Below are 14,245 nucleotides of genomic sequence, written 5' to 3'. Positions count from 1 at the left end.
TGTGAATGCCAGGGTCAGGGATCAATAGGAATGAGAATGGCAGGGTCAGGGATCTATAGGAATGAGAATGTCAGGGTCAGGGATCTATAGGAATGTGAATGCCAGGGTCAGGGATCTATAGGAATGTGAATGCCAGGGTCAGGGATCAATAGGGATGAGAATGGCAGGGTCAAGGATCAATAGGAATGAGAATGGCAGGGTCAGGGATCAATAGGAATGAGAATGGCAGGGTCAGGGATCAATAGGGATGAGAATGGCAAGGTCAGGGATCTATAGGAATGAGAATGGCAAGGTCAGGGATCAATAGGAATGAGAATGGCAAGGTCAGGGATCTATAGGAATGAGAATGGCAGGGTCAGGGATCTATAGGAATGAGAATGGCAGGGTCAGGGATCAATAGGAATGAGAATGGCAAGGTCAGGGATCTATAGGAATGAGAATGGCAGGGTCAGGGATCAATAGAATGTGAATGGCAAGGTCAGGGATCTATAGGAATGAGAATGGCAGGGTCAGGGATCTATAGGAATGTGAATGGCAGGGTCAGGGATCAATAGGAATGAGAATGGCAAGGTCAGGGATCTATAGGAATGAGAATGGCAGGGTCAGGGATCTATAGGAATGAGAATGGCAGGGTCAGGGATCTATCGGAATGAGAATGACAGGGTCAGGGATCTATAGGAATGAGAATGGCAAGGTCAGGGATCTATAGGAATGAGAATGGCAGGGTCAGGGATCAATAGGAATGAGAATGGCCGGGTCATGGATCAATAGGAATGTGAATGGCAGGGTCAGGGATCTATAGGAATGTGAATGGCAAGGTCAGGGATCAATAGGGATGTGAATGGCAGGGTCAGGGATCTATAGGAATGAGAATGGCAGGGTCAGGGATCTATAGGAATGAGAATGTCAGGGTCAGGGATCAATAGGAATGAGAATGTCAGGGTCAGGGATCTATAGGAATGTGAATGGCAGAGCAGGGATCTATAGGAATGAGAATTGCAGGGGCAGGTATAAATAGGAATGTGAATGGCAGGGTGTGGTATCTATAGGAATGTAAATGGCAGGGTGTGGTATCTATAGGAATGTGCATGCCAGGGTCAGGGATCTATAGGATGTGAATGGCAGGGTCAGGGATCTATAGCAATGAGAATGGCAGGGCAGATATCGATAGGAATGTGAATAGCAGGGTCCAGGATCTATAGGAATGAGAATGGCAGGGTCAGGGATCAATAGGGATGTGAATGCCAGGGTCAGGGATCAATAGGAATGAGAATGGCAGGGTCAGGGATCAATAGGAATGAGAATGGCAGGGTCAGGGATATATAGGAATGCGAATGGCAGAGTCAGGAATCTATAGCAATGAGAATGGCAGGGTCAGGGATCAATAGGAATGAGAATGGCAGGGTCAGGGATCAATAAGGATGTGAATGGCAGGCCAGAAATCAATAGGAATGAGAATGGCAGGGTCAGGGATCTATAGGAATGAGAATGTCAGGGTCAGGGATCTATAGGAATGTGAATTCCAGGGTCAGGGATCAATAGGAATGAGAATGGCAGGGTCAGGGATCTATAGGAATGTGAATGGCAGGGTCAGGGATCAATAGGAATGAGAATAGCAGGGTCAGGGATCTATAGGAATGAGAATGGCCGGGTCAGGGATCAATAGGAATGAGAATGGCAGGGTCAGGGATCTATAGGAATGAGAATGTCAGGGTCAGGGATCTATACAAATGAGAATGACAGGGTCAGGGATCTATAGGAATGAGAATGGCAAGGTCAGGGATCTATAGGAATGAGAATGGCAGGGTCAGGGATCTATAGGAATGAGAATGGCAAGGTCAGGGATCTATAGGAATGTGAATGTCAGGGTCATGGATCAATAGGAATGTGAATGGCAATGGCAGGGATCTGTAGGAATGGAATGACAGGGTCAGGGATCTATAGGAATGTGAATGGCAATGGCAGGGATCTATAGGAATGTGAATGACAGGGTCAGGGATCTATAGGAATGTGAATGGCAATGGCAGGGATCTATAGGAATGAGAATGGCAGGGTCAGGGATCTATAGGAATGTGAATGTCAGGGTCAGGGATCTATAGGAATGTGAATGACAGGGTCAGGGATCTATAGGAATGTGAATGGCAATGGCAGGGATCTATAGGAATGTGAATGGCAGGGCAGCGATCTATAGGAATGAGAATGTCAGGGTTCGGTATCTATAAGAATGTGAATGGCAGGCTCTGGAATTGATAGGAATGTGAATGGCAGGGTCTGGGATCTATAGGAATGAGAATGGCAGCATCAGGGATCTACAGGAATGAGAATGGCAGAGTCAGGAATCTATATGAATGTGAATGGCAGGGTGTGGTATCTATAGGAATGTGAATGCCAGGGTCAAGGATCTATAGGATGTGAATGGCAGGGTCAGGGATCAATAGGAATGAGAATTGCAGGGGCAGGTATAAATAGGAATGTGAATGGCAGGGTGTGGTATCTATAGGAATGAGAATGGCAGGGTCAGGGATCTATAGGAATGTGAATGGCAGGGTGTGGTATCTATAGGAATGTGAATGCCAGGGTCAAGGATCTATAGGATGTGAATGGCAGGGTCAGGGACCAATAGGAATGAGAATAGCAGGGTCAGGGATCTATAGGAATGAGAATGGCTGGGTCAGGGATATATAGGAATGAGAATGGCCGGGTCAGGGATCAATAGGGATGTGAATGGCAGGGTCAGGGATCTATAGGAATGAGAATGGCAGGGTCAGGGATCAATAGGTATGAGAATGGCAGGGTCAGGGATCAATAGGTATGAGAATGGCAGGGTCAGGGATCTATAGGAATGAGAATGGCAGGGTCAGGGATCTATAGGAATGTGAATGGCAGGGTCAGGGATCTATAGGAATGAGAATGGCAGGGTCAGGGATCAATGGGAATGAGAATGGCAGGCTCAGGGATCTATAGGAATGTGAATGGCAGGGTGTGATATCTATAGGAATGTGAATGGCAGGGTCAGGGATCTATATGAATGTGAATGGCAGGGTGTGATATCTATAGGACTGTGAATGGCAGGGTGTGATATCTATAGGAATGTGAATGTCAGGGTCCGGGGTCTATAGGTATGAGAATGTCAGAGTCAGGGATCTATAAGAATGTGAATGCCAGGGTCAGGGATCTCTAGGAATGAGAATGTCAGGGTCAGGGATCTATAGGAATGTGAATGACAGGGTCAGGGATCTATAGGAATGTGAATGGCAGTGGCAGGGATCCATAGGAATGGAAATGACAGGGCCAGGGATCTATAGGAATGTGAATGACAGGGTCAGGGATCTATAGGAATGTGAATGGCAGTGGCAGGGATCCATAGGAATGGAAATGACAGGGCCAGGGATCTATAGGAATGTGAATGGCAATGGCAGGGATCTATAGGAATGTGAAAGGCAGGGCAGCGATCTATAGGAATGAGAATGTCAGGGTTAGGTATCTATAAGAATGTGAATGGCAGGGTCTGGTATCGATAGGAATGTGAATGGCAGGGTCAGCGATCTATAGGAATGTGAATGTCAGGGTCAGGGATCTATAGGAATGAGAATGGCAGCGCAGGGATCTATAGGAATGTGAATGGCAGAGCAGGGATCTATATGAATGAGAATTGCAGGGGCAGGTATAAATAGGAATGTGAATGGCAGGGTGTGGTATCTATAGGAATGAGAATGGCATGGTCAGGGATCTATAGGAATGTAAATGGCAGGGGGTGGTATCTATAGGAATGTGCATGCCAGGGTCAGGGGTCTATAGGATGTGAATGGCAGGGTCAGGGATCTATAGCAATGAGAATGGCAGGGCAGATATCGATAGGAATGTGAATGGCAGGGCAGAAATCAATAGCAATGAGTATGGCAGGGTCAGGGATATATAGGAATGCGAATGGCAGGGTCAGGGATCAATAGGAATGTGAATTCCAGGGTCAGGGATCAATAGGAATGAGAATGGCAGGGTCAGGGATCTATAGGAATGAGAATGTCAGGGTCAGGGATCTATAGGAATGTGAATTCCAGGGTCAGGGATCAATAGGAATGAGAATGGCAGGGTCAGGGATCTATAGGAATGAGAATGGCAGGGTCAGGGATCAATAGGAATGTGAATGCCAGGGTCAGGGATCTATAGGAATGTGAATGCCAGGGTCAGGGATCTATAGGAATGAGAATGGCAGGGTCAGGGATCAATAGGAATGAGAATGGCAGGGTCAGGGATCTATAGGAATGAGAATGTCAGGGTCAGGGATCAATAGGAATGAGAATGGCAGGGCAGGAATCAATAGGGATGTGAATGTCAGGGTCATGGGTCAATAGGAATGTGAATGGCAATGGCAGGGATCTGTAGGAATGGAATGACAGGGTCAGGGATCTATAGGAATGTGAATGGCAATGGCAGGGATCTATAGGAATGTGAATGACAGGGTCAGGGATCTATAGGAATGTGAATGGCAATGGCAGGGATCTATAGGAATGAGAATGGCAGGGTCAGGGATCAATAGGGATGTGAATGGCAGGCCAGAAATCAATAGGAATGAGAATGGCAGGGTCAGGGATCTATAGGAATGAGAATGGCAGGGTCAGGGATCTATAGGAATGAGAATGGCAAGGTCAGGGATCTATAGGAATGAGAATGGCAGGGTCAGGGATCAATAGGAATGAGAATGGCAGGGCAGGAATCAATAGGAATGAGAATGGCAGGGTCAGGGATCTATAGGAATGTGAATGGCAATGGCAGGGATCTGTAGGAATGGAATGACAGGGTCAGGGATCTATAGGAATGTGAATGGCAATGGCAGGGATCTATAGGAATGTGAATGTCAGGGTCATGGATCAATAGGAATGAGAATGGCAGGGTCAGGGATCTATAGGAATGTGAATGGCATTGGCAGGGATCTGTAGGAATGGAATGACAGGGTCAGGGATCTATAGGAATGTGAATGGCAATGGCAGGGATCTATAGGAATGTGAATGACAGGGTCAGGGATCTATAGGAATGTGAATGGCAATGGCAGGGATCTATAGGAATGTGAATGACAGGGTCAGGGATCTATAGGAATGTGAATGGCAATGGCAGGGATCTATAGGAATGAGAATGTCAGGGTTCGGTATCTATAAGAATGTGAATGGCAGTCTCTGGAATTGATAGGAATGTGAATGGCAGGGTCTGGGATCTATAGGAATGAGAATGGCAGAGTCAGGAATCTATATGAATGTGAATGGCAGGGTGTGATATCTATAGGAATGAGAATGGCAGGGGCAGGTATAAATAGGAATGTGAATGGCAGGGTGTGGTATCTATAGGAATGAGAATGGCAGGGTCAGGGATCTATAGGAATGTGAATGGCAGGGTGTGGTATCTATAGGAATGTGAATGCCAGGGTCAAGGATCTATAGGATGTGAATGGCAGGGTCAGGGATCAATAGGAATGAGAGTAGCAGGGTCAGGGATCTATAGGAATGAGAATGGCAGGGTCAGGGATATATAGGAATGAGAATGGCCGGGTCAGGGATCAATAGGGATGTGAATGGCAGGGTCAGGGATCAATAGGAATGAGAATGTCAGGGTCAGGGATCTATAGGAATGAGAATGGCAGAGTCAGGAATCTATATGAATGTGAATGGCAGGGTGTGATATCTATAGGAATGTGAATGGCAGGGTCAGGGATCTATAGGAATGAGAATGGCAGAGTCAGGAATCTATATGAATGTCAATGGCAGGGTGTGATATCTATAGGAATGTGAATGTCAGGGTCAGGGATCTATAGGAATGTGAATGTCAGGGTCAGGGATCAATAGGAATGTGAATGGCAGGGCAGCAATCTATTGGAATGAGAATGTCAGGGTCAGGGATCTATAAAAAAGTGAATGGCAGGGTGTGGTATCTATAGGAATGTGAATGGCAGGGTGTGGTATCTATAGGAATGTGAATGGCAGAGCAGGGATCTATAGGAATGTGAATGGCAGGGTCAGGGATCTATAGGAATGTGAATGGCAGAGCAGGGATCTATAGGAATGAGAATTGCAGGGGCAGGTATAAATAGGAATGTGAATGGCAGGGTGTGGTATCTATAGGAATGAGAATGGCATGGTCAGGGATCTATAGGAATGTAAATGGCAGGGTGTGGCATCTATAGGAATGTGAATGCCAGGGTCAGGGATCTATAGGATGTGAATGGCAGGGTCAGGGATCTATAGCAATGAGAATGGCAGGGCAGATATCGATAGGAATGAGAATGGCAGGGTCCAGGATCTATAGGAATGAGAATGGCAGGGTCAGGGATCAATAGGAATGAGAATAGCAGGGTCAGGGATCTCGAGGAATGAGAATGGCAGGGTCAGGGATATATAGGAATGCGAATGGCAGAGTCAGGGATCTATAGCAATGAGAATGGCAGGGTCAGGGATCAATAGGAATGAGAATGGCAGGGTCAGGGATCAATAGGGATGTGAATGGCAGGCCAGAAATCAATAGGAATGAGAATGGCAGGGTCAGGGATCTATAGGAATGAGAATGGCAGGGTCAGGGATCAATAGGAATGAGAATGGCAGAGTCAGGGATCTATAGCAATGAGAATGGCAGGGTCAGGGATCAATAGGAATGAGAATGACAGGGTCAGGGATCTATAGGAATGAGAATGGCAGGGTCAGGGATCAATAGGAATGAGAATGTCAGAGTCAGGGATCTATAGGAATGAGAATGTCAGGGTCAGGGATCTATAGGAATGTGAATGACAGGGTCAGGGATCTGTAGGAATGTGAATGGCAGTGGCAGGGATCCATAGGAATGGAAATGACAGGGCCAGGGATCTATAGGAATGTGAATGGCAATGGCAGGGATCTATAGGAATGTGAATGACAGGGCAGCGATCTATAGGAATGAGAATGTCAGGGTTAGGTATCTATAAGAATGTGAATGGCAGGGTCTGGTATCGATAGGAATGAGAATGTCAGGGTCAGGGATCTATAGGAATGAGAATGGCAGCGCAGGGATCTATAGGAATGTGAATGGCAGGGTCAGGGATCTATAGGAATGAGAATGGCAGAGCAGGGATCTATAGGAATGAGAATGGCAGGGGCAGGTTTAAATAGGAAGGTGAATGGCAGGGTGTGGTATCTATAGGAATGAGAATGGCAGAGCAGGGATCTATAGGAATGTGAATGGCAGGGTCAGGGATCTATAGGAATGTGATTGGCAGGGTGTGGTATCTATAGGAATGTGAATGGCAGGGTCAGAGATCTATAGGAATGTGATTGGCATGGTCAGGGATCTATAGGAATGTAAATGGCAGGGTGTGGTATCTACAGGAATGTGAATGCCAGGGTCAAGGATCTATAGGAATGTGATTGGCAGGGTCAGGGATCTATAGGAATGTAAATGGCAGGGTGTGGTATCTATAGGAATGAGAATGGCAGGGTCAGGGATCTATAGGAATGTGATTGGCATGGTCAGGGATCTATAGGAATGAGAACGGCAGGGTGTGGTATCTACAGGAATGTGAATGCCAGGGTCAAGGATCTATAGGAATGTGATTGGCATGGTCAGGGATCTATAGGAATGTAAATGGCAGGGTATGGTATCTATAGGAATGAGAATGGCAGGGTCAGGGATCTATAGGAATGTGATTGGCATGGTCAGGGATCTATAGGAATTTAAATGGCAGGGTGTGGTATCTATAGGAATGTGAATGCCAGGGTCAGGGATCTATAGGATGTGAATGGCAGGTTCAGGGATCTATAACATTGAGAATGGCAGGGCAGATATTGATAGGAATGTGAATGGCAGGGTCAGGGATCTATAAGAATGAGAATGGCAGGGTTTGGTATCGATAGGAATGAGAATGGCAGAGTCAGGGATCTATCGGAATGTGAATGGCAGGGTCAGGGATCTATAGGAATGTGAATGGCAGGGTCAGGGATCTATAGGAATGAGAATGGCAAGGTCAGGGATCTATAGGAATGAGAATGGCAGGGTTTGGTATCGATAGGAATGAGAATGGCAGAGTCAGGGATCTATCGGAATGAGAATGTCAGGGTCAGGGATCTATAGGAATGTGAATGGCAAATTCAGGGATATATAGGAATGTGCATGGCATGGTGTGGGATCTTTAGGAATGTGAATGGCAGGGACAGGTACCTGTTGGAATGTGATTAAATATGCAAATATAAATTAAAGTGATGAAGGGTTAAATGAGGAGGAAAACCTCACCAGTCAAGAAGTGTCAGACAATTTGGGGACAGAGCTCTCTGAGACTTTCCAGGCAAAGTAGCTAAAAGTAGTAAATTAAAAGCCGCTTCCAGACAACTATTTACATTAAACTGTGCAGAAGAAAGCATATTTAATTCAAATTCCGCCTGTAAATGGGGCCGGTTCCCTGCTGACCTGCCTTCCTGGGTGAGCTGTAGAATGGAGCCAGTCAGCCCAGAGGTAGGGACTGTATTTGCGGTAATTGGTCTCATTAGCGGACAAGTGCAGGTCTGCAGTGTGCATTGCCTCGAGGGAGGGTCGACTGTGCCAGTCCACTAAACTGCGACATTAACCCTGCCCTCTTTGCTTCCTCCTCTTCATTATAGGAGGATCAAATCCGTGCGTTCGTGAGGCAGGAGATGAGTGAACACTGTGGTAAGACTCTGTCTTTTCAATTAAAGTGCAAACCAAGGGGCTGGAAGGCTGATGTAAGCACTGCAACATCCACTTAAGCGTTCTAATAGACGCGTCAGCAAGACTGAGACCGTGCATTGTGGAAAATACATGTGCAGTAAACTCAGTCAGCAGATATCTGTTAAACATATCAAATTCTAAAAAATTACTCTTTGTTATCCCAGAGTCTGTAATAATGACAATATCATCCATGGTGTATGTATCGATTATTGCAAAATCAGCTTGTTTCTACATATAGATGAAAAGAATCAAAGGTTTGCTTATGTTAGATATGTGCATTGCCATTAAGAGAGTTCACCTTTCAGGATTCCATATTGTGTGTGTATACACTGTTACCAACCTGCCTGACAGTTAGGTCTACAATCTGCACTCTCAGAAACCAGTTGGCTGTTGCAGTGTCTGCTTCATTGTTTATAATGTGTTTCACTGTTTCAAATAAACAATGCCACAGAGTTAATCAATCCCGACCAGTAATGGATTAATAAACCATTGTCATGAACGTGACAGAGGTGATCTGATGATGTCGGAGGAGCTGGAGAACTAAATGAGGAAGGAATGGATGCGCACACAAGTAGAGGGGGAGAAAACTCATTCACCCAGCATGGACCAAATGGTCAATCCTCTACGTGTTGTGTCATTTCCTTTGCAAACTCAGTGCCAAAGCAAAATGATCGACGTGTATCTGAGGAGGAAGAAACAATTGCTTGGTAGCACTGAACTTGAATCTTGCTGCGAAGAGAGAAATGCAGCTGAAGCTTTTCATTTTGTACTCCTCAGGACAAATGCAAGAATGGCAAATTTCAAACTGTCGCCATTAGACATAGGATAGAATTAGGCCATTCAGTCCCATCCAGTCTGATCCACTATTCCATCATGGCTGGTGTGTTTCTCAACCCCATTCTCCCCATAAGCCTTGAACCCCTTACCAGCCGAAGACCTAACTCACTGTGTCTTAAATACGCTCAGTGACTTGGCTTCCACAGCCCTCTGCGGCAATGAGTTCCACAGATTCACCACCCTCTGAAATTCCTCCACATTTCAGTTCTAAAGGGTCATCCATTCACAATGAGACTGTACCCTTGGATCCTAGTCTCTCTGACTAGTGAAAACATCTTCTCCATGCCCCCTCTCCCCCTCTGTCCAAGCCTCTCAGTATTCTGTAAATTTCAATTGGATCCCCCTCATCCTGTTAAACTCCATTGAGTGCAGATCCAGCATTCTCAACCGCTCCTCATATGACAATCCCTTCATCCTCAGGAACATTCTTATAAACTTACTGTAAACCCCCTCCAATGCCAGCAGATCATCCCTTCGATACAGCAGCCAAAATACTCACAATATTCTAATAGCAGTCTGACTAGAACCTTATACATCCTCAGCAGTACACCCCTACTCTTGTACTGTAGCCCTCTTGAAATGAATGCTAACGTTGTATTTGCCTTCCTGACTGCCAACTGAATCTTCACATTAACCTTAAAATAATCCTGAATTAAGATTCCCAAGCCCCTTTGTGTTTCTGATTTCCGAAGCCTTACCCTGTTTAGAAAATAGTCTGTGCCTCTATTCTTCCTACCAAAGTGCAAAACCTTACACTTTCCCACATTGTCATCCGCTTGCCATTTCTTTGCCCACTCTCCTAGTCCAAGTCCGACAGCGACCCCACTTCCTCAACACTACAGTGTTCCTCCAGCAATCCTTGTGTCATCTGCAAACTTTGCAACATGGCTCTCACTTCCTGCGTCCAGATCGATAACGTATAATGTGAATTGTTGTGGTCCCAACACTGACCCCTGCAGAACTCAAATCCAGTATTGTCTGTTCTCTGGTGGGCTCTACCACGAGCTGTTCCAAAAAGCCATCTCGTAGACATTCCATGATTTCCTTTCCTTGAGATGTACTACCAACCTGAGTTTCCCAGTTCATATTGAAGTCCCCCATGATTATTGTAATAGTGTTTTTTTAAAATGTTTTTTCTATCTCCTGATCTATTTTCTTCCTCACACGCTGACTACTCTTAGGAGGCCTGTACACAATTCACATCAGGGTCTTTCTTTCTTTGTGATTTCTCAACTCTAGCCACACAGATTCTACCCCTTCCGACTCTATATCACTTCTTGCTAATGATTTAATTTCATTTCTTACTAACAAGCCAACCCCTCCCCCTCTGTCCATCTGCCTTTTCTTTCATTAAGGCGTGAATCCTTGGATATTTAGGTCCCACCCCGATCCCCTTGCAGCCATGTCTCTGTGATACCCACAACATCATACCTGCTACTTTCAATCTGCATTTTGTTTCATATCCTGCGTGTATTTAAGTACAACACCCTCAGTCCTGACTTGACTGCTCACCCCTCTCATTGTTGTGCCTTTATAGAACATAGAACATTAAAGCGCAGGACAGGCCCTTTGACCCTCGATGTTGCACCAACCTGTGACACCAATCTAAAGCCCACCTAACCTACACTATTCCATTTTTGTCCATATTCCTGTTCATTGACCATTTAAATGCCCATAAAGCTGGCGAATCTACTACTGTTGCAGGCAGTGCAATCCACACCCCTTCTACTCTCTGAGTAAAGAAACTACCTCTGACATCTGTCCTATATCTATCACCCCTCAATATAAAGCTACCTCCCCTGGTGGTAGCCAGCACCATCCGAGGAAAAAAAGCTCTCACTGTCCATCCTAACCCTCTGATTATCTTATTCCCCCTCGGATTATCTTATCTGCTGTGCCCGAAGTTAGCTTCCTGACCCTTTCCATACTCTCTTATTATTTGTCCTGGAAACTTTATTAACCTCTAGCAAGTTTCGAGAAGATTTGTAGCTCAGGTTGAGGTTCTGGATGTAGGTTTGCTCGCTGAGCTGGAAGGTTCATTTTCAGACGTTTCTTCACCATACTATGTAACACCATCAGTGAGCCTCCGGATGAAGCACTGGTGGCATGGCCTGCTTTCTATTAATGTGTTTAGGTTTCCTTGGGTTGGTGATGTCATTTCCTGTGCTGACATCATTTCCTGTTATTTTTCTCAGGGAGTGGTAAACACAAGTCAATGTGTTGGTTGATAGAGTTCCGGTTGGAATGCCATGCTTCTAAGAATTCTCATGTGTGTCTCTGTTTGGTTTGTCCTAGGATGGATGGGTTGTCTGAGTTGAAGTGGTGTCCTTCCTCATCTGTATGTAAGGATACTAGTGAGAGAGGGTCATGTCTTTTTGTAGCTAGTTGATATTCATGTATCCTGGTGGCTAGTTTTCTGCTTGTTTGTCCAATGTAGTGTTTATTAACCTCTGCTAACCCTCCGCCCTTTAACCTTTTTCAAAATCTTCAGGGAGTAAGGGTATTCAGGTATTACCTTTATGGTTCAGCTTTTTACTTTAGCCCCTCACTGCTTACACATGTATTCCCTCAGCAGAACCTGGTCTCTCTTTCTACCAATATCATTGGAACCGACATGGACAGCAACAACTGGATCTTTCCTCTCCCACTCCAAGTTCTTCTGCAGCCCAGATGAAATATCCTGAACCCAGGCACCAGGCAGGCCACATAGCCTTTGGGGTGTTCTCAATCCTGGCCACAGAGAACAGTGTCTATTCCCCCGACTGTAGTGTCCCCAATTACAACTATATTTCTCTTTTCTCCCACTCTTGAATGGCTCCCTGTACTATGGTGTTGTGGTCAGTTTATTCATCCTCCCTCTCATCCCCACTCTCATCTGCTCAGGAAACAAGAATCTCAAACCTGTTGGACAATCTCGAGGACTGAGGCTCCTTCAGCATTACCTCTTGGATCCCTCCATGCGCCTCGCTCATAGTCAACACTCTCCCGTCCCTGACCACTGACAGAATTCGAGGTAGTTTCATCCAAAGGGTGTGACTGCCTCCTGAAATGCAGGGTGCGGGTAACTCTCCCCCTCCCTGATATGTCGCAGTGGTCCGAGCTCAGACTCCTGCGCATCAACCCTGAGCCGGGGATTCTCAGGCACCCAACTACAGACGTGTTCACTACAACAACAGTGGGGTCCACCAGCTCCCACATCATGTAGTTACAATAATCACCTGGCCAAGCATCCTAATTTAATTTCTTAGTTCTTATTTCGATTTTGTTTTTTAAATTGTGCTGCCCTTTTGGTTTATAGCCTGTAAATATTTCCCCTATTTCCCTTTAATCTGAAAGTTACCAATAATTGATAGTCAAATTAGTAGTTATCACCAACCAATGAACTTATGGTTTGCCTGTGATGTCATTGTATTATGGAGAGCCCCGATCCTGGGGCCTCAAGTTATCCTGTTTTTAAAAAAAACCTTACCAACTGTGAGTCAAATAAGTGCCTTTCCCGTCTGTACTGAATTCCCACATTACCATCAAATTTCCTAAGTTGTGTACTTACTCGGACTGTGTCTCACTGTGGTAGTAACACCACCCCGTCTAAGTTCCCCTCCAAGCCACTCACCATCTTGACTCAGAAATATATCGCTGTTCCTTCAGTGTCGCTGGGTTAATATACTGGCATTCTCTCCCCCAGGGCATTGTGGATCAAACTATAGCACATGGACTGCAGTGGTTCAAGAAGGCAGCTCACCACCACCTTCCCAAGGGGCAGCTAAGGCCGGGCAATAAATGCTAGCCCAGCCAGTGAAGCCCACACCCAACGAGGGAATAAAAAATAAGAGACAATCTAACCACCACCCCTCGACATTCAATGATTTTACCATCACTGAATCCCCAAGTGTCAACATTTTGGGGGTTATCATTCACCAGAAACTCAACTAGTCTAGATCTTTAAATATATGGCTACAAGGGGTGGCATGGTACCTCAGCAGTTAACACTGCTGCCTTGCAGTGCCAAGGGTCTGGGTTCAATTCCAGCCTCAGGCAACTATCTGTGTGGAGTTTGCACATCCTCCCAGTGTCTGTGTGGGTTTCCTCTGGGTGCTCCGGTTTCCCCCACAATCCAAAGTTGTGCAGGTTTGGTGAATTGGCCATGCTAAATTACTCAGTGTTCAGGGATGTGTAGGTTAGGTGCGTTAGTTAGGGGACTTGTAATAGGGTAGAGGAATGGGTCAGGATGGGATACCTTTTTGCAGGTCAGTGTGGACTTGTTGGGCCAAATGACCTGTTTCCACACTGTTGGCAATCCATGTTCTATTCCTTGTAAGAACTGGTCAGAAGCTAGGAATACTTCTGCAACAAGTAACTTGTCAAGTGACAACATATTTAGGCCTAACTGTGGAGGCTCCTGTGGTTGAATAGCTCACTAACACACTACAGGTCACATAAGCTGAAGGATGCTGTCTATGCCTGGGGGCGGGGTGGGAAGCAAACGAAAGGCATGGTTGGTACAGAATCTGAATGGCCAATTTAAAGCAACAACAGAAATCAATTGACCGAGGTGAGGAGCATTGTTTAATTACTGTCGTACACCCCCACTCAGCTAAAACATTATCTGAGGCTATAGTTGCTAATTATTCCTTTTATTCTCTCTCTTTTCTCCCCAGCCTGCGGAGGTGAGTTACAGCAATTATTTCCATTCCCTTCCGGTGAGATCAGG

At 45.6% G+C, this 14,245-nt stretch overlaps 1 protein-coding gene across 1 annotated transcript in view; it reads left to right on the top strand.

The window, feature by feature from the left end:
* LOC122559237 (uncharacterized) overlaps window positions 1–8,735 on the top strand; it is a 177,352-nt gene extending 168,617 nt beyond the window's left edge. The window contains exon 55 of the mRNA XM_087994571.1: window positions 8,610–8,735. Within this exon, the coding sequence (XP_087850697.1) occupies window positions 8,610–8,735 (126 nt within the window). The remainder of the gene's footprint in view (window positions 1–8,609) is intronic.
* Window positions 8,736–14,245: the final 5,510 nt, after the last annotated feature.

The sequence above is a fragment of the Chiloscyllium plagiosum genome, unplaced genomic scaffold, assembly GCF_037043375.1.
Source record: "Chiloscyllium plagiosum isolate Xiang-an unplaced genomic scaffold, Cpla_swu_hap1 HiC_scaffold_14, whole genome shotgun sequence".
Taxonomy (NCBI): domain Eukaryota; kingdom Metazoa; phylum Chordata; class Chondrichthyes; order Orectolobiformes; family Hemiscylliidae; genus Chiloscyllium; species Chiloscyllium plagiosum.
This window is presented reverse-complemented; position numbering and strand designations above follow the sequence as displayed.